Raw genomic sequence first — 26,160 nt, forward strand, 5'->3', positions numbered from 1 at the left:
GTTGTGTCCTTCCTGCCCCAGTTCTTCAGGTGTAGCACAGATGTCGCCAGCCACAGACACTTGTGAGTCCCTTTGCTTCAACCTGCTGCTCCTTCTAGCTAATATAATTCTTCCTCTGGTGCCAGAAGTGCAAGTCTGTATTGCAGTGCTGATGGGAAAAGGGTCAAATGTTCAGGAGATTTGATACAACAAATGTGTTATGTAGGATTGTTTACAGCTTGCAAAGTAGGCACTCTCTCTGACATTAGAAAATGCAAGATTTATGGTTGGTCATACAAGAATAACATCTGTGTTGTGCACCTGACTGAAGGTTTTTAAACTCTGTGTTCACAATCTGTTTCTCCATAGAGCTTTTACCCAATTTTGTACACAGGTTGAATGCACATAAGCTCCAAAGCAACTGTAAAAATAGTGTTTCCAGGCTTTAAATTGTTTGGATTTACAGCCTAAATTAACTCTGTCTCAAAGTTTTGGTTGGTTTGTTGTTTGTTTGTTTTTTCCCCAGTAAACAGAAAGAAAAGTATAAAATAAACCTGTGTTTGTGTGCATGGATGTGTATGTACACAGCACCATACAAGCTTCTATGAAGAAAATTAACTCCATCCTAGCCAGATCCAGTACACATACATACACATGTATTTATGTAGTAGTCCTGTATTTGGCATCAGTTATGCCAAATAAAAACAAATGGTGTTAGTCTCAGACACATCTGCATTTGAGAGTAAAGGTGGGCATAGAGGAGGAAAGAAAAATATGAAAACAGCCTTTCTTCACTGCTTTTATTCCTGGTTTTGTTTATTTTTTTCATCCCAGAGGTGTTCTGTTGTACTTACTGGTCATTTATTTAGATATGTGCTTTGTGTTATATATAAATGTAATTTTCCATGCCACATACATTATTTTATTTTTTTAATATGAACCTTGCCAAACAGGTAGTACTTTGAATCTGAAAAGAGTAGCTGAAGTAGAAATGTCCTTAAGGGAATAAAGATGGAATTAGTGAATTAATCTTCCCCTGCAAGAAGTGTGAGAAAAAGTGGAGGAATTTACACATAGGTCTATGCACGCAGTTTTGTTTTAAGCTTAACTGGTTTACCCCTACTTTCACGATCATCTTGAATCTGGATTTCAGGTTATGTATTTATATAAGTAAAACACAGCTATGTGATGGTAGTGGGTTTTGCTAATTTTAATTAGCAAAGTCTAAACTGATGGGAATACTAAGAGTTATCAAGGTCTCCTGCTATTAATAGAAGGAAATTATTAGCAGTGCATTTCTCAGAAATCCCTAGAGTATTTTTCCTCTGTGAAGTGCTTGGTAAGTTTCTGTGAATGCTATCAGATACAGAACTAACCCCTAAGTGAAAGAGGAAAATGAATACATATCAACTGAAATCAGATAGGTTAGTAGTACCAAAAGATACAGATTTATGACAAATGTGTCAGTAGTAAGTGAGAAAGAACTCAGCAAAGCATGGACGAACTTCATGCATCATCCATTTCAGGTAAAAGAAGATAACTGCCTAAATTATGCAGTCATTCTTTGGCTTTGATAAAACATGGCTATTAACTGTAACATGTATTGAGACATTCCTGGCCTTTGTCACTGAGATACCATCGCTGAAAAAAAGCCAACTTGTTTTGACAAAAATAAGCTAAAAATCTGTCTTTTGTGATTGCTGAGATATCCTCCATACAAGAAAAAAATATCTATTTCTTTGCAGATAATACAGACGCAATATGTGACTGCATTCGTGACAGGTTCTGTAAATAAAATGCCTGAATTATTCTAATGATGAGACTTTAATGCATTGTTGCTATGAAGAGATAATTGTAAGAAATGGCTATGCCAAAGAAGTAATGCACAGTGGGCTAGGTTGTGAAAATTTTGCTCATATTCTTGACTGCTTAGATGTACCCAAACCACTGGATTGTTTATACATATATATTCATCTACTGTCTGCATTGTGGGTATTGTTAGAGAATGGAAAAAATCCTATTTTGTGTAATATCTGACCACAAAAAAACTGTTCAGTTAGATCCAACTATGATTTCCTACTTAGTCATCTTTGCTAATGTTCTTGAATAATACTTAATAAGCGTTTAGATGGATTTGTTTAGGATGCAGTTCAGAACTTCATGAGATATTCTGCATGCAAGGAAAAGGGTGAGCTTGATGAGCATAAAGGTACAAGAGTGAAGGCATAGTGGAGCTCTGCATTTTCCATATCAGGATGGTGTGCGAAAATCCTTGTTTGACCAGGCCATCCAATACTATTACAACACAGAGAGGATATCTCTGTACTTTAGAACTGCATTCAAACCAACCTTAAAATAGTAGGAAACATTAATATATATGGTTTGTTTTATATACTTTCTGTTTTCTTCACACTAATTGGAGTTCATCTGAGATGCACATTAATAACTTACTGAGCTTGAACTGGGCAATTTTTCTTCTTTCCCTATCTACAAGCAGCTCTTATTGTGAAGTGGGAGCAAATGTAATAGAAAGCGAAAGCAGACCAGAATATAAATAGGAAATAGGCTGTGAAGCAAGCAGAAATTTGCTTTAAATATACCCTCACGCTAGGTCAGATTCACTAACCTGTTTTACATGGTACTCACAGGAAATTGCTGGTGGGCAAGGTGGAAAAGAAGGTGATGTTTTTAAGCATCTCTGTTAAAATCTGAAAGGTATAGTAAATACCGACATAGTTCCTGTAATAATGAACCATCTTTTGTTACCTGCCTATACAGAGGGATTAGCAATCCATTAATTAAACAAATCTGACCATGCAGGTAAACAAATTTATGTCTGTAATACTTTCTAAACCTGTTTTTCTAAACTAAATGAATTTTTAAGGTAGAAGGAAAAAATCATCAAGCTTGATGGTGAATGAATACAGAACATCTAGGCATGATGTACTGAAATACAAAGCCTATCTAACATGGACCTGAATTCCTCTAGTGTGCCAACAGACAGATTCTTATTATGCTTTGTCTCGTCTTCAGTGCCAGTGACAAGATTTTTCTCCCACTGAAATCTAATTACTAGCAGAACTGGCAGGATTTCAGCTGGTACTGTATCTACAGTGCTGTTAAAAAGGAGAAGGGGGGAGAGGGAAAAGACGCTTAAGAAATACTTGAAAGAAGATCAAATTGTTTTCGGTGATTAGTGAGGCAACAAAATGAAATATTTCTAATAAGAGGATTGTTTAAGAGTCCTAACTGGTGATGTCTTTTACCTTAGGTGTGCAGAAGGCTATTTTGGACAACCTCTAATACCAGGTGGATCGTGCCAGCCATGCCCGTGTAATGACAACCTTGACTTCTCCATTCCTGGCAGCTGTGACAGCTTGTCTGGTGCTTGCCTGATATGCAAGCCAGGTACAACAGGCCAATATTGTGAGAAGTGTGCTGATGGATATTTTGGTGATGCACTTGATGCAAGGAACTGTCAACGTAAGTCATGAACTTTTACTGCTGCTGACAGTATTGATCTATCCTATAACTCTGTTCCTGAGAGGGAGACTGTGCCTCTGTATGTGTGAGCAGGAGAATGATACAGTGTACTTACACCACTAGTTATAATAGTGTTTTACTTGCATATGCATCTGGAAAGGGAGGCTTCAAAGTAAATAGAAAGAAGACCCTATTAAAAAACTTCCTGCTGTACCTGAAACAGTAATGAAGTAGACATGGAAAAAACCTGGGAGAGTGGAGCATTGCATGGATGCAAAAGGTTATACTAAATGTGAGATCTACAAAAATAAATGCAAATAAATTAAAATTATTCACTAAAAAAATCTATAAAGCATCCAGGGAAATCCCCCTAACTATTAAGACTGGTGCTGAAAGTGGTGTTTCAGTTACCGTAGGGTCCAAGCCTGACAGTTCTTGTGACCTCCGTCCCACCTACACGACTGCAGTAAGTGCTGGAAGCTGCTGCCTTTTACAGGGCCAGATTTTCCTGCTTCCTGCAAAGCAGAGTCTAAAATCTCCTGACAAATTTTTTAAGGTGCTACCGCTCCTCAGCTAGTGGTGGCATGTTGTTTAAGTATGGGCCCCAGTTCATGCTTCCATGTAGCGACTGCAAAAAAATATGGAGGGCAGATGGAAGATTTGGTACGAACAGGAGCTTTTGCTTCTGGAGGAGGCAGTGGTGCTCTCTGAGCTGCTGCTTGGATAATTCAGAATGCAGCTATTAGGCAGAACAAAGGCTTTTAGCTTAAAAACATCTTTCACATACCCTTCCACCCCATTCTGAGGAATGGAATACAGCAGGTTTACAATCTTTCCTGCAAGAGCAGAGCACTTTATTTCACCATCACAAGGATTTAATCCTTTTTGATTCATTGGAATAAACTCAAAGCAACTCTGTTGAGTACAAAGGTGTTATATTAGGATAAAAATACACAAGTAAAAGAGCTGGGCCATTGTTTTCTCTACTTTGTATGAACACAGGGACCACTTCTGCAGTATGTGTTGCAAGCATGAAAGTCTGAGCCACTGGCATCCAGTTCCAGGATTTGCTCTCTGAATGGCTTGCAGTTTGACAGTGATAGTACTAAGTTCTGTTGGATCACCTAAGACTGCATGGGAGTCAGCGAGATGCAGAACATCATCAGGTTTCTCAGCTAAAACTAACGTAGATAGACATGAAGACATATACCTGTGATAATTCTTCCCATACCTACTTTATACAATGCTGGATAAAAGTTGGACAAGCACATATATTCTTTGCACGAGTTAACAAACAGTTCATGATGAAAGATGTCATATAAGTTACAGTGTTAACTGTGTAATGTGATTTTAAAAGAATCATAGCTTCCAGTAGCTTGTCAACATTCCCGAGGCACTGAGAGGACTGTTGCTTTGAATGTTTCTACAATAGTAGCAGCTGCACGGGAAAGAGATGTAATATGAGGAGAGTTCAGAAAACATACAATTAAAAAAATATTAAAAATAAATATATGTTTAATGTAGAATTACAAATTTGCTTTTGTTGTTAGTATCACTGACAAGGAGAGCCCCCTAATGTATTCATAGCCTTGTGCTCACAGTTACCTTGTATTCATCTACTCTCTGTCTTTCATGTGGGTTTTCTTTTTTGCATATGATTTTTTTATTTCCTTTGCAGACTTCCATGAAGTTTGCCCTGCAGCTACAATATCAGAGGGACTGTGCCTTTACTTTGTTGTTTTCAATTTCATTCCTTATTAAAAAGCCAAATCCAAAAGTATTGCAAAGCATGAATTTTGCTTTCAAATTATCATTGGAAATGTTTCTTGTTCTATTTCAGTACAGTGCAGTTGTCATGTGCATTAACTGTTTCAAATGACGGTACAACTTTATATCACTATAGCATCTCTGAATTTCTTGGTGTATCTGTATAAAATAATAAATCTAAGAACACTGAGTAAATGTCCTAAGCTTATTTGATTTGACTCTAGTAGGTTGTTTTTTGGTGTGAAACAGCACAATGTACTGAAGCAAATACCTGGAGATCGTGCTGATGGTAATAGAGCAAAGTGACATGACATGATTTAAAGCAAATATTCAGGTCTGCCTATGCGCCAGTGCATAGGTACTACTCTTGGAGTTGAATAAGTGTGTAGGTCGGTTATAAATACACACATATAAATATTTATACAAATCAAGAGAGAATGAGAAGGTCTTGACTAGTGTCATTTGGGGAGAAAGTAAGGCAAACTTCTCTGTCAGTAGTAGTGTATTATAGCAACCATTTTGAGGTAGCTAACTTTCCCGGTAGAGGTAAACGAATGAGAAGGCTTCAGGTGAGATAACTGCAATTTCTCACATTGAGTAGCAGTTTAGTAGATTAATAGCCCTGACTGTATGTTTCTTCTTTATGTATGTACTGCTGGAGCCAAGAAAAGCAATCAAAGTCTTGACTTCCAAATTCTGCCATACCACTGTACTACACTCAGTCATCTGAGGCTGAGTTAAGAATACATGGTATGCTGTTTGCGGTAATACATAATATAAACAAGACACACTCCTCTGTCTATAAAATCAGTGTAAATTTTCTTTTTTTGATTCTCGTGGTGTCATATCCCTGATAAGCAAAATGATTCAAATAAGACAGGCTTTATTTTTTGAGGTCGTTATAAAAACGGTGGCGAAACACTGTTAATTTGCTTGGAGAGTTGTGGTTTTGTGAGTCTGGGCTTATGTATCATCTTTCATTGCTGACCATTTTAACTAGAAAGACACTGAAAATGTATATATGTAACACTCATCTTTGTGTACATTTTGGAGTGTCAGCAATTTTAAAATATAAATAGAGTGGTAGGAGGGCTGTGTACAGAATGAGAGGTAAATTATGGATTCAGTCAGTGTTGAAAAATGAGAGTAAAAGAAAAGTGATGTTAATTACAGCAGAAGTGTTTTTAAATGTTTACATTTTTAAAATAAATAGCAAACCAGAAAGAGATCAAAACCCGTGAAGGTGTTACCAGACTGATAAGAGAGCCCAAAGTACTTTTGCTAATTGTTCCTGAATATAAGACATCTTTGCAAACATTTGAGAAACAAGGCCCTGAAAATACTGGCAAGTGATAAAGTTGCATTTGAAAGAAGCAACTTCTGCAGAATACCTCGAAAGCAGGGAGAAGAACAGAAAATAATCCTTTCCATTTACAGTACAGCACGTTCAATAAAGTAATGAGGAAGATCTTGCTGTAATAGTCTATACATAGAAAAAAATATAACCGCTTTGTCTCAAATGGCACCTTGTGACATGCAAGTATGTGACCACCATGTGTTCACTGTCTGGACTCCTTAAGTGTTTCTTAAAATGAAGCTGTCATGTTGAGAAAAAGACCAACACATGTGGTCAGGGCACTACGGGAAGACAAAATGTGGTTTGGGGCGCTGGTTTACAGAGTACGTTGATAATCAACATAAAGATGTGGCTTCATTCCCCTCTAAGAAAAGTGATGTGCAGGAATCAGCTCACGCTGATGGAACTGATGACTGCCTGGTCATAGTCCCTGTGACACCCCATCACATCCTTCTTCTCTACTGTGGGTTACAAAGGGATTATTTTCATAATCTCTGCATGCCAAAAGAATTGTGGACAAAAAAACATAAAGGGTGATAGAAAGCTTCTCAAATATTTCTCTTATTCTAAAATGTGAGAATTTAGAAGACAAAAGCATTGTTATTTTCCTCAAGACACAGCATTTCCTTTTCATTGCCATTTTAAATCCTGAAGAGAGCATTCTGATTAATTAGGTTGCTCAGTTGTGTTACATTTCTTCTGGGAACTGTGGTGCTGTTGCTGCGGCAAAGATCCCAGAAAGTCACAGAAGGAGATAATCCTTTGTCTCTTTTTCATTCATACCCCTGGGTGCTGCCTGCATGGAGGAGCTCTTGGGGGGCTGAGAAGGTTACTGTCCTCATATCGAGGTCCATGAAGGTGACCTTCTAGGTCCTCAGCCTGCCAACACCTCCTCCCTACCACATCATCGTGGACTGGGCTCCAGGGCAGCAGGACCAGCAGGTGGAGCAGTAGTACTCCCACTGCCATAGCTAAATCCCATGCACACCCTCTATAAAGGTCTGTAACCTTTTAATTTTTAAAAAAATCTCAGTGCCACACTGCCTCCTCTGATTTTTGGGGCACTTACTTGACAATGTGCCTTAAACATCCTGTTTTGATCCGAGAGGAGCTTATAAAACAATTTGATTATGAACTTGAGGAAAAAATTTCTCACTGCAATAATTTGGAGCACAATTCCACATTAATATGGGTAGGTTCATGTCTGTTGTCGGCATATAGGAGTGACACCTTCCTGCTTTACTCAGGCCTTGCTAGATTTCTCAGGGTGGCAAAAGCTTCTAGAAACACATTAACAGCTCCTCCTTTTTCCTCTGCAGCTTGTCACTGTCACATCAATGGCTCCTTCTCAGAGATCTGTGACTCTCGAACAGGCCAGTGTGAGTGCAAAGCCAACGTGATTGGGCGCCGGTGTGATGTCTGCAAGGTGAGTGACAAGAAACAATGTTTCCTTTCAGGTTTCTTCCCTGTTTGTCATAACTGAATATCCTTGGGTTTTGGATAGTTTTCCTTTTTTGCTCATTTTTCACTTGAAGAACATATATGGGTTGTTCTCAAGTACAGAAAGTTAAAATGGATGTTTTAAAAATGTTTTCTAAAGGTTTTTCTAGAAGAAAACACAGAATGTTGCATTTGCATGCAATGAATATATTTGAAGCCTCACTGTACATATATTTTTATATGTGGTATATAGACTTTATACCATGAGTGTTTGATATAAATAAATTAAGCTAAAAATGTTGAAGCTCTGGGAAATCATCTCTCTATGAAGGAAGTTGCTAGATGTCTGATAGCATCTGATTCTAAAAAAAAAAACAGAATGCTGGTTCACTCCTGCTGTGGTTGTTCTGCTTTTATGTTTTTTCTTAGGCATTCTTCATGTATTGTCCAAATAATGCATTACTTTTTGGTGAAAGTGTCTTTTGCCTTGACATTGTTTTGCTTTCTTATAAATCACTGCAAAAAAACAGTGTTTCATGAGCTTTCACAGAGTTTTCTTTAGGCTGCTAAGAAACATGTTATAGCTGGCTGCCCATTTCTCTAGCTCAGGGTGAGGACTCATGGTTTAGGCCTGTGTCCTCAGAACACTTCCACGTGTGTGTAATTCAAAGCACATAAATAATTCTGCAGAAATCACAAGGATTGTTTTCACCCTGTGTAAACGGCATAGCTTCTGACAAAGTTTGCTCACTATGTATTTAAAGAGTCTGTTCAAAGTAAAATTGTTGACATCGATGGAATTGGCACAGATTACATGCAGAAAATACGTCAAGCTCAGTGATACAATATTGACCATTGGCTGGGATTAATCTTTGCTTACTACTGTGTTTGCTATTAGCTATATTCCTGCACTCTTTTATTTGTTGTAGTTTCTTTATCTTCACTTTCTAACAGTGTCTACCTTTCATTCTTAAAGCCCAGCTACTTCTGGGCCCCAGAAAAGCTGTTTTGTATACCCTGTGGCTGCAGTGCTGTAGGATCCATGTCACTGCGATGTGACATGTCAGGAAGATGCATCTGCAAATCAGGATTCGTGGGCAGACGCTGTGAAATCAGCAGACAGATGCCTAAATTGAAAGAAAATGCACGAAGCAGCAGTCAGCAGATTCGAGTCCCCCCTCGGAGGTGGGGCGTCAGCAGTGCCAGTGGGTGCCCACGGGGTGCTTACCGGCCTGCTACTCCGGTAATCAAACTGTGTGCATTGCATGGGCTGAAATCTCACATTTGCTTGCGTTTGGAGCTCTCACAGATATTTTTTGTAGTATGCTACAGTATACAGGATTATCAAGAAATTCACAGGCTCAGAAGACAGGCAGCCTTTTGAGATACTTCCCCACTCCTAGGGCTTCTCATTGTGCAAATGACAACATAGGCCAGAAGTCAAATACTGGAATAAGTCCAAAACCAGCACCACCAGCAGCAGCATGTATGAAATGTATGGGTGATTTTCAGGGACTTCAGCAGAAGAATACTTCCTTTTCTACCAATTAAAGAACCAAAAGCTTAAGGAGTTTGTGAGAAGGATCAGCCCCAGAGGCAAAGTGTTAAGATCTGATCTTGAAATATCAAATATAACTGGTCTTAAAAAGTTCTCATTAGTGAATATGACCAGTTATCTGAGCCATTTTTAACCAGGTCAAGTGCCCATTATTTGAATGTAGTGCCCAAAATGACAGAAGTGTTCATTGTTTACCACATACCACCAAAGCAATTTATTTCCTGAAATGAAGTAATTATGATGTAACTGCTTCTAACAAAGCAGTGTTTTAGGAATGCTGGGGTTTTTGCCTGTAACTCAAAACCTCCACTCTGTCACACCCAGTCTGAAAAATACCTAGCGCTGTTTATCCTCCTCAGCCAGACTCGGGGACCCATGCCGTACTTACTTGTATGGATCCACTTAGAGAACACGAGTTTTTACACGTTTAACTTCTATTACCTAACTGTGTTGCCCAAACAAACACTTGGCCTACACTGACGCAGGGACAGAATATAATAACATATCCAGAAAATTAATTGTATTTCCTCATTGTTATCCAGGATCTTATCTCTCGTTCAGTAAATGTGATTCTTAGAATTTCTGTGTATAAACAAGCTTTGCTGAGGGCTTGAGGGTTCATCTTGGGAGTTTGCATGACTGATCAAAATGTCTTTGACTGTGCAGAGCTCATCATAGAATATGACCCAGCATGCTAGTGATCTTTTCTTCCTTCATGCAGTGTGGAGTTCTAGTGTATCAGACTTTTTCTGGCTTTCACCCTTATAAACAGAATTTATTAGATCCTATCAAACTTTCTGTTGAGAACTAAGTTGCATGCTGTGCATTGGTCACTTCACTGCATTAATCTGAATGTCTGCCATGAGATTTTTGCTTATTCACATTTCTGTGTGTTTCTTCCTGTGAAAAATAAATCTTTAGAGATAGACTGTATAGTTAGTTGAATCTTGGAGTTTCATTTTAATTGGGTATTTCTTTCTCTCTGATACACTGTGTTCTGTCATGCAGAAGTATGTAATTGGCAAAACATTTCAATATAGAATTTGGAAATGAAAGTGAGTGTAATTCTTTATTATATGGACAATGAAGCATTTTCTTAGGTTCATATGATTCTTCAAGCCAAATTCTGACCATAGGTTTAGTTCTGTATTCTGATACCTATCAGCAGATTCTCTATGGGAATGTGGAACTTCAATATTTACATCAGAGATCAGATTTCAGGACTTCTACCTGGAAACCTGCTAAAATCTCTGGGGATTCACCTACACAAGAAGTTAGGGGTTCCACTGTGGAACAGATCCATATGAAATGTGAGTCAGTGCAGCTCCATTGATTTGAAAAATCTGTACTTATGTATACTAGCTAAAAATCTATCACCACATACCTGGTTCACACAGCAGTAGATTGTAAAAGTAAATATTTTCCACTTTATTCCATTTATATTCATTAGCAGTGATCTTTTTAATATCTCATTTTTAGCATTTTGCTTTCCTAGGGGAGTCCCTGATTTATTTTTTTTTTCTTTTTTTTTTTACTATCAAATATTGTAAGATCAATTTCAAGTGAAGTTCACAATATGATTTAGATTTCAATATCCTCTAAAAATCAGCACACCTGGGGAAAAAGGTAGAAAAGTACTCCCATTTTAAGTTACTCTAGCTCAAGACTGAGTTCAGAATTCGAGCATCAAGTATGGTTTGCTCCTAGGGGCCTCTTTTACCTGGTGCAGTGAAACCCATGAGGTCTGTTGGTTAAAAGCTTCATGCAGAACTCCATATTACAGTATACAAATGACCATGTGTCTTTGCTTCTTTACAAGTGTACTTTTCACACTTCACTAATGGAGTTAAGGAGGAAATTTATTACTATAGTTGATAACATCTATTCTGGTTCTGTAGGAGCTTTACAGTACTCAATGCAAAAAAGAAAGCAAAGAATGAAAGAGAAACAGACTCATCGATTACTTCTAGCTTAGTCTTAGACCTATCTGGAAGACAAAGTTTTTATCTTAAAAATAGGTAATTCCCATTATTTGCTTTTAATGTAAACAAGTACATTATATCTATGTTCTTCTAGAGTTATTCTTAAGTATCATTCAAAAGAAATGCCCTTGAGTTACAGAACACTGTATACAGACATTGCCCCTGGTAGATAAAACTTAGTTGTTCAGAAACCTTCCAGTTTAATCAGTCTCCATTCTTAGCCAAGAATTTGCATTCCCTCTCTTAGCAACAAACTCTGCCTGACATAATCTTACAACCCAGACACAGATATATATATGGTGCTGACATACATTCAATTTCTTATGGGAATTGTCTATGGAAACACAACCTCATAGGGAATACATTACATTGCAGAACATTGATTATAGCGTCAGGTAACATTGTGAAATCTTGATTCTTTTCATCTGTGTAGTGTATGTACTGCACTTGTCCCAGTGTTTTACCACTATAATTCAATCGGTTACAAGTAGTATTTCAGTGATGAAGAAGAAAGAACCACCTTCATCTCCCTACACTCCCACCTTTTCCGCTTTTCTCCTGGTAATTATTCCATGTACTAACTGCTCTTCTTCTGTCTTTGGCAGCCTGAAACATTTGGCTTACAGTCTTCAAGAGGATGTGTTCCCTGCAACTGCAACTCTTTTGGTTCAAAGTCCTTTGACTGCGATGGAGATGGACAGTGTTATTGCCAGCCTGGAGTGACAGGAAAGAAGTGTGACCGTTGTGCTCACGGATTTTACAACTTTGAAGAAGGAGGCTGTACTCGTATGTAAATTCTTTGTAGCTGATTGCAGATATATGTATTTGCTTATTTTTTAATTCATTACTAAGATTCTAGTTTGGCTGGTTTTGGATTGCCTGACAGGTAGGTGTTTTCATAGACAGCCTTGTAAATCAGTCAATTGCAAGGATGATGATTGGCAAGAACTAAAGAGCCAGGCAATTCCTGCAATTTTGGGGTCAGTTTATGGCTAATCTATCATGTTTAGAAGGAACAGAAGTGTCCTTTTCTCCAGGTACTTTATACAAAAAATTTCCTATGAAGTTCCTATAATTTAGTTATGGTAAGAACATCTTAAGTCTTGCTGAATCACATCAGCTTGAAGGGATGTGAATGGGGGAAAAAAAAAAAAAAGGTCCCTTAAGTCCCTTTGCTTCTAGTTTTATCCCAGACCTTTTCACTGTTCTTACATGGCTGATCCTTTTTTATTAAATTTCTCTACAGTAATATTTAGGATCTTTCTTACTTGTACACTTTTTGTGTACAACAAGATCTTCAGATAAAATTCTCTATTGTGTCCCCTGTGTAAACGCATGAAAAAATATATATTTTCTGATGCTGAAACTCTAGCATCAGACATAAATAAATCCAGCCACTTCTTTACATTTACATTTGTCCTTTTGGGCATTAGGTCAAACATGGAAATGAATGCTTCCTGTCCTTAAAGCAGTACAGACTGCTACATTGAAAAGAATCTAATCAACGGGTCTCTTCACAGGGAAATATCCATCTTTGCTAATAGAACCGTATTTGTAAAGTCTCATAGACTCACTTAGGTGTGATCATGGAAAACGTAGGTAATTGTCTAGTGTGGCTGGCAGTTGTGACACCAGAATGGCGATGGCTCTGCAGCATTCTTTGCTGATAGTAGAGTGCTATAAAGCCAAGGGTATTGCTGCTGTTATTCTCCAGGCAGGAGCAGCAACCACCATGTCCATTATCCCATTCCTTCTCCTTTCCCATCTGGAATGGCAGCAGCAGCAAGCCTAGCACTCTGCCTTTTTTTACCCCGCTTTTGTAATGGAAGGAGCATCTAGACCTCAAGACCTTCATCTGTGCAGTAAAATTCAATCTCACCTGTAGTGTTGATAAAACTTAAGCCAGGCTGGGTTACTGATCTTATTTGAAAACATGATACCATTGCTTCCCATGGGAAGGAAGGGCTAAAAATATGTTTATCATCTTGAAAAATTTGAACACATTGGTACCTTGGGAAAGGGAAAGATTGGTTCCCAGGCTTACTGATGAGAGAGCCTGAAATAAAGTTCACATGATAACTGCAATTCTAGAGCTATTAGCACAAATATGGAGGTAAAAAATACAAAATATCTTAATGATTAGTCTCTTATCCTGACATTTCACAGTTTAAAAGCACATCACTATCGTGAAATACTGCAAAATGTAGTTAACTTCATACAATTGCGGAAGGAAAGAGAGATGGCAATTAACAAGATTTCACATTTAGATTTTAACTGCTCTCTTGGCAAACATGAAATGATAGAGTTTAAAGAACAGTGGTGAAATGGGAAAGTAGTGTAAATCCAAACATTTTAAATAGAAATGTATCTGCTTGTGGTCGTCAAATATTTTAAAACACTGAAACAGCTAAAGATGTTCAGAAAATTCAGATGTTTAGAAGTTCCAAAGTTAATACAACAGATGGAGAGGAATTCTGTTTTCAAAATGCTTGTTTTTTCTGCACTTATTTTTAGCAGGTTTTTTATGTATTCCTTCAAATGACGAAAAAAGGAATTAAATTATGAATCACAGAGAAAATCAGAAATTTAATAAAAGTATATCAAATTGTGTTAGGAAGAAAGTGCACAAAAATGAATTCCATAGTGACAGTTAAGCATTGAATAAAATATTGGACCTCTTTTATCTAGCATTTATCCAAAGAGAATATAATTTGATTTTTTTTCTTGGGCAATAAAAAAACATAAAGCCTAAAAAAAAACCCCTAAAGCATCATCAGTTGGTGTTGACATTCTAGCAGCAAAGATACAGAAGAGATTTCTATTTCACTATTGCTTGCAACAGATGTGTTGTATTTTTTCCATATTCTTTTTAATAATGATAAAAGTAAAAATGTAAAAACCATTCCTGTGTCACTTTCTTCCCCTCCATGCCCTTTGAACCAATTCTGTGTAGAAACTGGAACCCAATAGAACAGCTATCACATCCAAAAGCCTCAGTCTCCTAATGAGAGGTGTGTGCTGAAACATATTCATGTCAGTGTGTAAAAAAATGTTACATAGCACGCAAAACATCTTGTTCCTGGCATGATGGAGGCAAAACATGCTGTCTTTTTTGCATCAGTTACCTTATTTTGAAAGCACTGATGGGGAAAAATAAAGTTCACTTCTTATTTTAACTGTAGATTTGAGTTCTATCTTTGCACATCTCTTATTTCCTAGTTTTATTCTGAATTGAAGTATTTCATACAGTTTTTTTTACATGAACATAAATACAGCCCTCAGCAATGAACATTATGTTACACTGCCCTCTAAACACCCCAACGAATAGATAGAGTCATAGTTTGCTTATGATGCTTTTGCTATGACCTCAGGGGTAGGAAAATAACCATGCACCAGTTCTTCTCCTCCAAACAATCAGGTATCTTGTGCTCTGTAACTACTTACCACTTACATACTTTGAATCAGCATTTGTGACCAATGAGTTGTTCAGTTAATTGTGCTTTAAGAGCAAAGATCACTTTTGGAACCACTTCCAAAACCAAAGTGGTTTTAATTGAATAAAATCTGCAAAGAATCCCAGTTTTCTGTGAAGAGACACATTGTTGATGTCTTCCCAAGGCAGAGTACATGTAATCTGAAAAAAGGGAGTTGAATGGGAAAAAGAAACCAAAACACCATTTTTGCCCTTTAAGAAAAGTCTGTTTACAGCAGCAGAAACTTCAGGAGGTTGGCTGAGATTTGCGGAAGAGGTTAAATATAGGCAGGTCCCAGTGTAGTGGGCTCAGAGGCAGCTGGGTGGCTTCTTACATGAGACAGTGTGGGCCTAGAAAGGATACAGCCATGTCATGGGAGTGAACCTTCTCAGAGGTCTCTGCCCTTCTGCAGTCGGTGCCTTTATTTTTCCCATTCTGTTCTCATTGCAGTTACTGCAGCCTCAGTTAACTTGTGTTGCATTGCTTCTGGTCTTGGTTTCTCTGTGTTTACTGTCCCTTTCCTCCCCACTATGTCTGCAGATAACTGAGAGTTCACTGTACAGTAAAGTCTTTGGTGGAATGATCCTAACCCTGTTGGGCTCTGCTGTCCAGGTGTCACAGAAAGGGGTAACTTTTCCTCTGCTTTATTTTTTCCTGTCTCCCATGAAGCCTGTGAGTGTTCACGATTTGGTGATAATTGCGATCCCATCAGTGGCCGCTGTATCTGCCCTCCCAATACTGTTGGAGAGATGTGTGACAAATGTGCACCAAATTACTGGGGCCATGACATTGTCACTGGCTGCAAGGTAAGTGGATCTCTATTTTCCTTCTTTGTGTTACCTCTTTTCCATGGGGAAAATACAGTAATTTGTAGCTGGAACACAGTTTTAGATTTGTAAATCATGGTTTCTCTCTTCATTGCAAGTTTTGGAGTCAGGCTATGGTGTAATTGTTCGCAATCTGTTACCGAGTGCTGCAGATCCTCTGTCTCAGATACGCAGCCTGTAACACCAAACACCCTGTTTATCCTGCTATCATGCTGAGTCAGTGTCCTGCTTGAGTCTTGTTTCTTTTATTATAGTTGTGTTTAACATGACTGAGGAGATTAACACAGTACTGTACAATGTATATAGATGGTGTCTTTGCAGAACAAGTTTACTTGGACCCTAATTGTGATACTGCTGGGAATTTGTATTTGAGGCATACTTGTGCATAAAAGATGTTGAAAGGAGAAGAAAAGAAACAACCACCTTAGCTGTAAAATGCATTTTCTTAGTGTGTTCTAAAGGGGAAATAACCCTTTTCATTAGCCTTTAAATCCTTCTTATTCCTGAGTTTGACACAGTTAAATTCTGAAGGGGAGGGAAGGAGGGAGAAGAAATAGGAAAACGATAGTTTGTCAAAGAGGCCATGACATTGTTATATCCTGCTCTTGAGTTAAGGGGAGAAGTATTTGATTAAGGTTGAAAGCTGGTGACAGTGAATACTGTGCAAAGTTCAAATGCCTTCTCCTCTCTGCCATTCTCATTGATGGCGAGGGATTTATAGTACTGCTGCAATTACTCCAAAAAACTGTCTTGTCTGAACGTGGTCATACACCATCAATGCTCGCTCTTAAAAGGCTGTTTGTCGTGTAGCTCAGGCTGCAAACTAATTATCAAGAATGATTTATTTTTTTGTATGTATGGAAAACTCCTCTTGTGCAAGCTCTGCTGTGCTGCTGTGATACAGACTCTTGGCTTCTGAAAACATCCTAATGAGGTTGAAGACCTCTGTTTGAGCTCTAGAGTATATTCTCTGATTGTCTTATGTGAGTGCATTAGTATGGCAGTTTCATGGCACCATCTAAATTAATAGTGATCTATCAGCCCACATCTCTTTCAGTATGTTTCAGCTAATTTCTGCAAAGTGAGGTGTGAATCTCCTGCTCACACTCTTTGTGGAAGATTTCCAGGGCTGTCGTGACAGAGAACATGGCATAAAACTGCTTACTTGCAAAACAAACATAACTTGATTGTAATTTAGGTTTTGATATTGCACACCAAGCTATTCCAGTGTGTGGCAAACAATTTGCTTTCCAAGCTTTATGTCCTTGTAGAATAAGGTTCTATCTGTCACAAGGTTTATATCTTAGATTATGTAGCAGTCTCACAGTCTAACATTTAACCAGTGGTTAAATAGTTTCTCTGGTATTCAGTAAAGATTGAATTTGAATGTTTCCTGTATATAATCACCTTCTTTAGAAATGGCCTTTTCAGATCAGAAGAAAGGAGTATTCAGGTAGTAACCAGTTTTGTTTGGAAACTGAATCCACATTTTCCTGCTCTCTTTTACAGCTTTTTGTCCTTAGTTTTAGCCAGTCTGTCCATGACAGTTACTGTGGTAACCTGTACTACTGGCACTAAAGTTTGCTTCTGCAAGCTGAACTTCTCCCTGTGAGATTCTGGTCACGCGAATGGTCACAGCAAATGTCCTGTGCTAACTTTGCAGTACAGTCACAGTAATAGCACTGAGGGATTCTTCTGTTCTTAGGAAACCTGCAGCTTTCCCTGCTACTTCTGTATTCAATATCTAGGCCCCCTGGCAAACCACCTATTTTCTATCCTTACCTGCCTGCGCAAGTCTTGTTCTGTGAGCACATTTACTTCCCAATATACCACGTGAATAAATCTCTATCCCTACTGTGTAAATTACTGTCATCTGAGAATCCTGTTTGTACAAAGAAGATAGTTACCTTTCTGATGGATGAGTAATAAACATTGAACTAGATTCTACTGGGACTACTGAGAAATTCCAGTTTTAGCAAAGTGGTGTGAACATGCCCTGAAGAGGATTTACATAGAAAGCACTTTTTAGAGAGCACTTGTAGATTTAAAGTTAATTTTGTCCACAAAATATGTCAGTATCTTGACCCTTTTGGCTTTATTTGATTTCACTATCTAACTTATCTCTCATAAGTAATATATGTTCCCAAAAAAAACACTGTTGTAAATGTATTTAGTGTAATTGCTTGACTCTTGTAGAATAAAGAAAAATGTCTAGCCTTATAATTCAGATATGCTACCTTCAGACAGTGAAAGTTCACTGCTGTAGTTGATATACAGATACTTGAAAGAGGTGAGTTGTTTTTTTGTTGGCATTCATTTGTTTGTTTTTCAGAAGCACAATAGCATTTTTTTTCCTTTTTCTCTCCTTTTTTAGCCCTGTGACTGCAGCCTCATTGGAGCCCTGAGTTCTCAATGTGACTTAAATACAGGCTGTTGCTTCTGCCGCCCTGAATTCTCTGGAGATAAATGCACTGAGTGCAGGTTGGGTTACTGGAATTACCCACAATGTGTTGCTTGTCAGTGCTTCCTGGCAGGGACTGATCCACAGAGCTGTGAAACAGAGCTGGGGAGATGCTCATGCGTTGATCATACTGGCCAATGCAGCTGCAAGGTAGGACAATGAAGGTTGCAAGACGATCTCAGAGCTGCTGAGAAGTTTATTCTGAAATTCACTGACATTTGTACTTGCCTGTTCCAACAATATATGCAAACAAATCTAGTTGATTTTCATAGTGTATTTGTTAACTGCTGTGGGAGGAATCTAACATAAAGCCTTAAGTGATTATCAGTTGCTTTTTCACACACTAACAAGTGCCAGGATACCATCCTCTTAAGCTCTCTTCTTACTTTGCATTTCTTCCTGTTCTTACAGAACTGTTGCCAGTTTAAGACCATTCAATACAGTTCTTGTTCAGATATCTGGCAAACTAAAAGTAAACACATAAGTAGGAATAGTATGCCACAGTGCTAGGTTTGTAGTTTTGTTTGTTTGGTTTTTTTTTTATATAGTATCTTGACTTAGAGGGAGTCAATACTGATCATTTTATGAGTAGAATTCACTGTTTTTCTGAGTAGACTGCATCCAATTCAGTATCAGTAAAGCAAAGACTTTTGGCATCTTCACCCACAGCATTTTTATTTGGAATTGTTCTTCGAAGACCAGCAAACCACTGGGTTTGAAAATTGGCTGCATTGCTGAGCTTAAAGGGCAAAAATTGGTGGTTTGACATGCAGTTGATAGCCAGCAAGCAGAGTACCCCAGAGCCAATGCCTTCTTCAGTGACACAGATGACAGAATTCACCATCAGCAGATTCAAGAATGTTGCTGATTTGGAGGAGACAGACGTGCTGAACAGTAGAACTTCAATCTAGAGGGTCATTGAAAAGCTTGATGATTGGGAAAAATAGAAAGGTCACAAACTGGAGTGGAATAACCTCAAGAATCAGTGCAGTTTGAGAGGAAAAATCCTGAGTGATAATTCTGCAGAGAAGCACATACAGGCTTTGGGGTATGGCAAGCTGAATATAAGCCAAACGTACTCTTATTGTGAATAAGGCAAACCGCATACTAACCTGGATCATGCTGGCCAATGCAGCTGCCAGCAGAGGAATCTCTATCCCCCTCTATTCAGTGCTGGTAAGACTGCACTTGGTAGTGGCGTCCAGTTTTAGGATGTGATTCAAGACTGTTGAGAAACTGGAAAGGATCTAGAAAAAGGCTGCAAAGAGACTTAGAGCAGATGATCTGTAAGGATATAATGAAAGAGCTGGAGTCTTTTAGTCTACAAAGAGGAGGGGCTAGGAGAAAATGCAGTTGTAGCCTACAGCCACTTCAAAGAGTAGCTGAGGGAGTCAAGCCCTTTCTGATAGTAGCAAAAGATGTGACAAAGCTGCAAGTGACATGTTGGGAATTTTGAGTTGGACACTAGGAAAAAAAATCACTAGGAACAGATAATCCAGAAATGTTATGAAATACCCATTCTCAGATGTTTTCAAGAACTGACTAGAAAGATGCATAGGTAACCTGATCTAGTGTTTGTGATAGTCCTGCTTCAAGGAGGAGGTTTTTAAAACTGACCCCTAGAGATTCTTTCTGTGATTTTGATTCATTCATTTTCAGGGACTGTAATGACACAAAGTAAAATAGAAGGATGAATTCAAATCATTGAATTCCCAGGTAATTATTTTGTTAAATGGGCACCAGCCCCTTCATTCTGAGTTTAAAGGATAGATTCAATGGAAAAACTGTAGAACAGATTAGTTTGGAAGGGACCTATGGAGGTCATCTAGTTCAGTGCCTTGTTTGAAAGAGTGCTAAGGCGGTATCTTCAAGAATGGGAATTTCACAATCTCTTTATGCAGACAGCTTGATGATCCTCCTGTTTTTCTGGTGTATTTGAACAGAAAACATCATGTTCTATTTCACAAATACTGATTCAGTTGATGGTGAGATTGTAAGAAAACTTGAGTGAGTTGGTCACATGGACCATCTGAGTAAAACTTATCCTAATGATCACCGTTATTTGTCCTATATTGTCCTCTGAAATGGAAAAATAGAAGTATCTCAGTTCTTTCAGCTTCTCCAAGCCCTCTAACCAACTCAGTGCCCCTTTTCTTGACTAGGTTCAGTACATCAGTGTCTTTCTTGTAGCTCTTGTAAGCACAAAGTAGAAAGAATGGAGATTTATGCATTTCTAAATAGAAATGTTTCTTTTTTTATTCTTTTATGGCTAATATAGTTGCTTCTATGTTTCTGTGAGTGCAAATTAACAGTATATACTTAGCTGATGATTAATGATAAGAAACTGCAACTGATGTTAAACAGATTTACAATTTATGACAAAAAATGGACAAATAATACCAAATTAAGTCAGCAGATTTCTTTTTCCAGAATTTAAATCCAAGTTTGAAATTAAATCTCTGGCTGTGTCACTGTTTACTGCAGGGCGACAATAAACCATGGCAGATTCTCTCTGTTAACCCCCTCCCAACCACCCCCCTCAGTCCTCCCCACCAAGGCAAGGTGATAGGAGGAAAAGAGAGAGAGACTTGCAAGTTGGAGAAAATAATACAAAATACACAAAACCACTCTTGAATTTCCCAGAGCAGCTCAGCAGAGCTGGCTCAGCTCCAGCAGCTGCAGGGCAGGCACCTGAATGTCCTCCACAGCAAACCAGAACTGGATTCAGGGACACATGGTCTGGAAGCAGGCCTTGGATCACAGGGGCAACAGGCAGCGTCCTCTTTAGATGCTGGCTGTGGTCGGAGAGAGTGAGGTTCTCGTGATCTCCCAGTTTTATAGGGTGTATGATGTGGATGGGATGGAATACTTAGTTGGTCAATTTTAGTCACCTGTTCTGTTTGCCCCTCCTCGCAAGTACGCCCCTCTCACTTATGGGATGTGGATTTTTATCAGTAGCCTTGCATTCCATTTACATTATCAGCTCCTGTCTGCAAAAACATGCAACCAAACTCAGAAAAGTGCAGTTACTTAGAAGAACTTAGCTGAAAGGAAAATTCACTAAAACCAGGACAGGCTGGTTAACCCTTTATGTAACTTTTTTGTAAGAGTTCTGTATTGAAGAAGCTAGATTTTTATAAAATGCTAATCTTTCCCATTTAAACCTGCTGTTTAGAGCTGCAGAAATTAGTTTTCAAAGGCTCAAGAGTCCCTTTGTTTGACAAAAAGGAGCAAAATCAAAGCTAAATACAGTGTAGACAGATTTGCAGATTTGCGTGGAAATGAGGGCTAAAAATGGTAAATCCTCAGGAATAATGTTGGTTTCTTGTGTAAGCTTTGGAAACTTGATTTTTTTTTTTTTTAGATTGGCTTCTTCACATTACTCTCAAGAGAAAAAAAGAAAAGTGTGGGGGGGAGGGGGAGGAAAAGCCAACCAGTACTTTCATATCAGTGGGTTTTTTTAATACCTTGGTCTCAGTATGAAAATGGTTTTAAAAGGCCGTGCATAAATTTTCATGTACCTGGTTCTATCTGGTATAGCTTTTTATTTGGACTAATTGAAAAATGAAAATAAAAGCACTGACATTACAACAGTGAAACATTTCAGTCTTGCTAATACTGTTCAGTGATGTGGAAAACAATTATGAAGAGGGGAAAGCTTTTCTCTATAATATTTCTGTTAAGACAGGTTTCTCGATAAGAACATTTAATACTGTACCTTAAACATTCTAATTGTCAAAGCTAATTGTCAAATAACTCATATTAAACAAAAGGCTTGATTAACCCTGGTAATTTCAGAAGGACATATTTTTTTTCTTATCAATTGCTTATTGAGCATGACATGCCCAGATTGCCATTTGGTTTTTCTGTGTAAATATGAAGCCAACATCCGTTGCTCAGAGCTACTCAGTGGATGCAAATACCTTAGTTGCATTAGTTGTATATGTTTGCATACACACATGATAAGAAGCTGGAAAGTTCCTTGAACATTTCCTTACACTTATTATTATTTATTTCTGCACTCTGTTATTATCATTACTGTATGATTTTCTTTTTCTTCCTACTACATTGAAATAGAGCTTGCTTTTTTGATGTGGTGGTTGGTTTTTTTTTTTTTCCTTTCTTTTCCTAATGTTCTCTTTCTTCCAGGTTAATGTGGAAGGTGTCCACTGTGACAGGTGCAAGTCTGGTACATTTAGCCTCTCTGCCAGAAACCCACTTGGCTGCAGCAGTTGCTATTGCTTTGGCCTGACCACACAGTGCAGTGAGGCAAGGGGGCTGGTTCGCACATGGGTGAGTAGGAAACTGCTGAGCCATGTAATGCGATAATGTTGTTTCCTGCTGGCATCTTTTAGTCAGGCACAGAGAGGTAGCTAGAAAATGGCCAAACATTTAAACAATCGTTTTCCTCTTTATACTTCAAGAAGTGGAAAGAGCGCTTATGTTCCATTACACGATCACGGTCGAGGTATTGAAAGTAAATAAGTAGATAAGAAAAACAGTGATGGGATAGTTGACATCATGCCAAAGTAAAGCTATTAAAACCCAGGAAAGGGCAAGGGGAAATTATGCAGTCCGGTGCATTGTAACATAATCTCTGGTGTATGATACACAGTTTACCCAGGTGTATTCAGGGGTCACAGATACTTTTTGTCCAGCATAGATTTCTCTTGGTTCAATTAATCTCTTTATTTTCATTGCCGTGTTTTTGTTATGTTTGGTTTGGTTTTATTTTTAAAAAATAGCTTATTGAGCTCTGTTTAAATAAAAGAGTGAAAGGGTATAATCTATCAGAGCAAAGACCTCTCCACCTTTTTGTTGAAGTGGGCCTTGGGACCTATGCTAGACTAATAAAGCAGACTGGATGTCTCTATTTATCTGGACGATGAGTGCAAAACACGCATTGAGACCACTGTTCTCCATCACTGCTGCGCCAGCTCCTCAGTTATGTTCTGGAGGCACTGTTTCTAATGAAAAATGACTGGTTCAGTCCTCATGCGTGGTCGGTCATAACTCTGCTGGAAGCAGGGAATGTCTGCCTAATGCAAATCAGCCAAAGCCCATGACTTGTTTCAAGCACAAGAGTCAATTGGATAATGTTACTTGAGGTTGAAATCAAGATGTGATCTCTTACTAAAGAGTTCATATATTCTGGTTAAAGTCCCATTCTCTCCTTCATTGTCCAATCCAGTAACACATCTTTCCCTTCCCAGTGGGTAAAATGATTTATCATGTATCATGATCTGACCCTGGTTTTCACATTATTTCAGTTTTGCCCACCATATGCTGGTAGGCTGGAAAAGGAAGACTTTAAAAGGATGACAAGTTATAAAATTTAATCAAGTTCCATGACAGAAACAGTTCTGGAAAAGTATGCTTTGACCTTTGTGGCAGCACAAAGTAGAAACGTAGTTTAAACCTCCTGATTATTTTTGTTTCTTCATTAACTTCCTTTCATATTTATGCTTATATCTGAAGAAGTGTGTGTCCACATCTCATCTAGTTTTTAGTCCTCCTGTCAATTTCTGAATTGATTCAGAGCTGTACACTGAATGAGACTGGATTCTGCCAGCTGCTAGTGGCTATTTCAGATACTCTCAGGTACTTCAAATGGCATTAGACATATTTAACCAGGCAAATCCTATCTTATATGACAATAAGGCAAGGCTGATCTGAAATTCAAACATGCTGGCCATGTTCTTGATGTCTCAAATAGTAAACAGTAAAATAAGGTTATGACAGAAACTCAGGAAATCTCACTTTGGGCTGGCAACATTAGAAATGCCTCCATGTCTGGTAAGTCCATAGATGCTGCTGTAAATGGAAATGACAAGATGATTAAAGTACAGTACTGAGCTTGGTGAATTCCTCATTACCTGATCTCTACCTCATGAACAGCCTGTTGATGGGATGACTACATGCGTTTTCATTGTTTTCCTCACTCTTTGGGAGGAGACAATTTTTATACCAGCCCTTTGCATTTGTTTGCAAGCTTCCTGTGATACTTTCATCTGTACAGAATTACTAAGAGTCTTATTGCAGTTTTTGATCAAAATAATGATTTCCATATAATGCTAAGACACGTTTGAATAGTCTGAGAAAATTAGAAGTATCTAAGTGGCATCCTTATATTTTAAAGTAAATCTGAATTTAGCGTTACAGAAACCCTGACCCCTACTGGCATATTGGCCAGACAACACTTAGCTTGAATATTGCATAACTGTAGCACGAAATTGGGCACTGTATTCCACAGACCCAGTGATGTATAATGAGTGTTGGTAGGAAGTATGCTTCTTCATAAGGTGTGTTTCTCACAATCCAAACAGAAGAGACCTGGGACTGGAATAGGACTATGAAAATCGCTTCAATAAAATTCATGGGATCGCTTGCTGCTGAAACTCTTTTAACCAGCGTTAGTACATTCTTTGTTAACATGACAAGAAAGTGTGAAATGTTTGAAGGGGAAGTCATTATTATCACTGTTTAGACCTGAAGGAGTAGTAAGACTCTGTGACAAATTACTCATGATGTGAATTGGAATTACCTAGAAATAATTTTTAGAACAGTAAGAATTTAAAGACTAACACTTCATGGAGAGAAATAGACTTGATTTTCTTCTCGCCTTTTTTCAATATGTATAGGTGACCTTGAAGCCAGAGCAAATGATTCTGCCACTGGTGGATGAAAAGCTTCAGCGCAGCACTCTTTCAGGGATTGCATTCCAGCCTCCTGAAATAGTAGCAAATATAGAACAGGTGATACAGGATCTTCGGTCAGAACCTGTTTACTGGAGACTTCCAGAGCAGTTTGAGGGACGAAAGGTAAACATAAAATTCCACTGAATATTGACAGGGATTTCTGTTTTTTTTTTTTTTTTTTTTTTTAATCTTGCATTTGTATTTTACAAGGCCTTTTTTTTCCCTTCCATTAAGCACATCATCACAGAGTGGAAGATACTTCAAAAGAAAATAAATGCTATTCCATTATAAAAAATTATTTGCTTGGTTATCATGGAAATTCATAAGTCTTTAACATAAACACTATTTAAAAATATATACTAACAGGCAGTAACATATAATATTTTTACAAATGATAGATTCTATCATAAAAATGTTATTTGAAAAATTAAGCTGCATTAATTTAATATAACTGTCTTGTAAATTTTTGTTTCTTTCCACTTTAAACAAAAAATGCCTGATCTCTGTTAGTTAAACAGGAGAAAATTATTGAAATAACCCTCCTTTGTGCACCTCTGTGACAATTTATTTTGCACTTTTCATATTTCTTGGTTTGGCTTGGGAAAGTTTAGATGTTTCTTTCTCTAACACAAACTTTGGGGAGCATCGAGGCATATATAAAGAAATAGATAATGTTTTGTTTTTAGTGTAGTACAACAACAAATTGCCAATGGGTATTTTTGAACACAGCCCGTGTCCCCAGATAGTTCCACAAGCATGTATTGCTATTTTCTACCATACACACATTTATCAGACTGTACACAGGTGCTGAGTGCATATATCTCCTACATACACGCAGGGATTTATTTTTAGCTAACTGAAAATGAGATTTCTTTTTGTACTTTGTTTTTTGCTTTGTTAGCTGACTGCTTATGGAGGGAAACTGAAATACGCAATCTACTTTGAAGCACGAGAAGAGACAGGTTTTACTACTTACTACCCACAAGTCATCATCAGAGGTGGGCCTCCCACCCATCCCAGAATTATTGTCCGGCATATGGCTGCCCCTTTGATTGGGCAGCTGACAAGGCACGAGATAGAGATGACAGAGGTAATGGAAATCTGCTTTCACCCTCCCAGAATTTAAGCACCTGGT

The 26,160-nt window shown here is 38.1% G+C and overlaps 1 protein-coding gene across 11 annotated transcripts in view; it reads left to right on the forward strand.

The window, feature by feature from the left end:
- LAMA2 (laminin subunit alpha 2) overlaps nt 1-26,160 on the forward strand; it is a 356,006-nt gene that overhangs the window by 217,101 nt on the left and 112,745 nt on the right. For 8 of the 11 annotated variants that reach the window (XM_065056885.1, XM_065056887.1, XM_065056893.1 and 5 more), the window contains exons 19-27: nt 3,251-3,462; nt 7,906-8,012; nt 9,003-9,269; nt 12,172-12,352; nt 15,709-15,845; nt 18,241-18,477; nt 22,477-22,620; nt 24,969-25,148; nt 25,927-26,115. In XM_065056885.1, coding sequence (XP_064912957.1) covers nt 3,251-3,462; nt 7,906-8,012; nt 9,003-9,269; nt 12,172-12,352; nt 15,709-15,845; nt 18,241-18,477; nt 22,477-22,620; nt 24,969-25,148; nt 25,927-26,115 — 1,654 coding nt within the window. The remainder of the gene's footprint in view (nt 1-3,250; nt 3,463-7,905; nt 8,013-9,002; nt 9,270-12,171; nt 12,353-15,708; nt 15,846-18,240; nt 18,478-22,476; nt 22,621-24,968; nt 25,149-25,926; nt 26,116-26,160) is intronic. The other 3 variants (XM_065056894.1, XM_065056895.1, XM_065056896.1) reach the window with 1 other exon arrangement.

The sequence above is a fragment of the Columba livia genome, chromosome 3 (assembly GCF_036013475.1).
Source record: "Columba livia isolate bColLiv1 breed racing homer chromosome 3, bColLiv1.pat.W.v2, whole genome shotgun sequence".
NCBI classification, from domain to species: Eukaryota; Metazoa; Chordata; class Aves; order Columbiformes; family Columbidae; genus Columba; species Columba livia.